Source organism: Barbus barbus (genome assembly GCF_936440315.1).
Source record: "Barbus barbus genome assembly, chromosome: 8".
In the NCBI taxonomy this organism is placed as follows: Eukaryota; Metazoa; Chordata; class Actinopteri; order Cypriniformes; family Cyprinidae; genus Barbus; species Barbus barbus.
Genome location: NC_136736.1, coordinates 23,434,798 through 23,436,610, shown reverse-complemented (window position 1 = coordinate 23,436,610; position 1,813 = coordinate 23,434,798). Strand labels below are relative to the sequence as shown.

Genomic DNA, 1,813 nt, shown 5'->3' with positions numbered 1-1,813 from the left:
TGAAATTTTGAAAATGGAAAAAGGATGATACAGTTTAATCTGTCAACTGAGAGTGTGAGAGTGGGAGAGAGAGGGAGAGAGAGAGAGAATGAGAGAGAGGGGAGGGTGATAAACCTTGCAAACCAGATCCACCTCAAGAAAGCCTTTTTATCCCTCACTCTGCTCTTACTCTCTCTCACACTTAAATTAATTTTCTCTCTCTTTTTCTGCCTGAGATGTCGTCTCTGTTGAGGGAGGAGATGGACAGAGTCTTGTTCAGATCGGAGGGACAGAAACTGGAGGAGTTTATAGAAATAGAGGAGCAACAGCAGGGGCGACATTTTCTCTGCGTTTCTAGTAAGAAAAATCTACTTTTTTGCACAATTATTTTAGGTTACATGAACCAAATTATTTTAGAAAATGGATGAGATAATACAATTCTAAAAAAAAATCTGTGAGTTCATCTGGGGACAGGGTCAGATATTGTTTGTGAAGGAGGAAGAATAAAAAAAAATCTGACCTGAATATGCTTTATGGTTGATATGATTTGATGAAGGGGTGTAATAAAAATACAAAACCAATGTGTGTTTAGTATCTAAGGATAAAGAAGCTCAGATCTCAGTTGTCCATTGCCGGAGAGTTAAGCATTCACGGACCAATAAGCTGCAGAAATATGGGCTGGAGGACAGTTATGAAAGAACAGAGACTTGGGCCCTCGAAGACCTGCTGATTCTGGACGGTAGAGATGCAGATACTGTGAGTTGAGTTTAGCATTCCTCCTCCAATTTGTGATTATACATGCTACTTACATAACTGCTTAAAAAACATATTTTAAGGCTAAATCTGAGGTAGACTTCATATTAACAGTGCTGATGAGTTGTAATATTAATGCTGTCAAACGATTAATCGCGATTAATCGCATCCAAAATAAAAGTTTTTGTTTACATAATAAGTGTAGTGTATATTTATTATGTATTTATAAATACAAACACATGTATATATTTAAGAAAAATATGCTATGTTTATATATTAAATATATAATATAATAATATATATAAATGTATATACATGTAAATATTTTCAAAATATATACTGTATGTGTGTGCATTTATATATATATATAGGTTACATGGACCAAATTATAAAAAACAATGGACAAAATTACATGGACCAAATTATAATAAAACAAACACGGTACACATACATATAGGCTAGTATGTAAACAAAAACTTTTGTTTGGGATGTGATTAATCGCGGTTAATCGTTTGACAGCACTAAATATAATAGGAAGAAGAATCTCTTACTTTTTATTGGATGATGTTTAGTTTGCATATCTCTGCTGTGTTAGGATGATCCCTGTTTCTTGATGCATTTCGACTCAGTGCGGTCCATCAAGGCAGTGAGCTGTGCTGCGAAATACACACTGGCCCGCTGTCTGCTGTCCCTGAGCAAGAAGTATCACCACACGGCACTAAAACTTAAGAACTATGACTGGATGTACATTCAGCCCACTGCAATGTATTCAGATCGTGGTGACTGTGTTGTCCTTGCGCAGATCTGCTTCTATGCTTTTAACTTGGTGTGTCTTTCCTTGTGTCCTGTGCCTCTGGCATAGAGACTTTTTGATTAATCTTCTTATTTGAGGAATTTATTTTGAACTGGTCCTAAAACCCTAATTCTTGATGTTGACAATAAAAAGTTAATTTCAGTGTAATCTATTATACCCTTAGGGAGTGTACAAAGACCATGCTTTGTGTTTTGAGCACTTAGCCATGCTTTGAGCACTTAGACCTACAGTAACTGTAACATAACTCCACGGTGTGGTGAAATCCAA

The 1,813-nt window shown here is 36.0% G+C and overlaps 1 protein-coding gene across 1 annotated transcript; it reads left to right on the top strand.

The window, feature by feature from the left end:
- Nucleotides 1-215: 215 nt before the first annotated feature.
- Nucleotides 216-1,594, top strand: LOC306874435 (exocyst complex component 1-like; the record flags this gene model as incomplete). Its single annotated transcript, XM_079424481.1, has 3 exons — nucleotides 216-336; nucleotides 572-735; nucleotides 1,328-1,594. 3 exons carry the CDS (start codon nucleotides 216-218, stop codon nucleotides 1,592-1,594), a joined length of 552 nt encoding a protein of 183 aa, XP_079280607.1.
- Nucleotides 1,595-1,813: the final 219 nt, after the last annotated feature.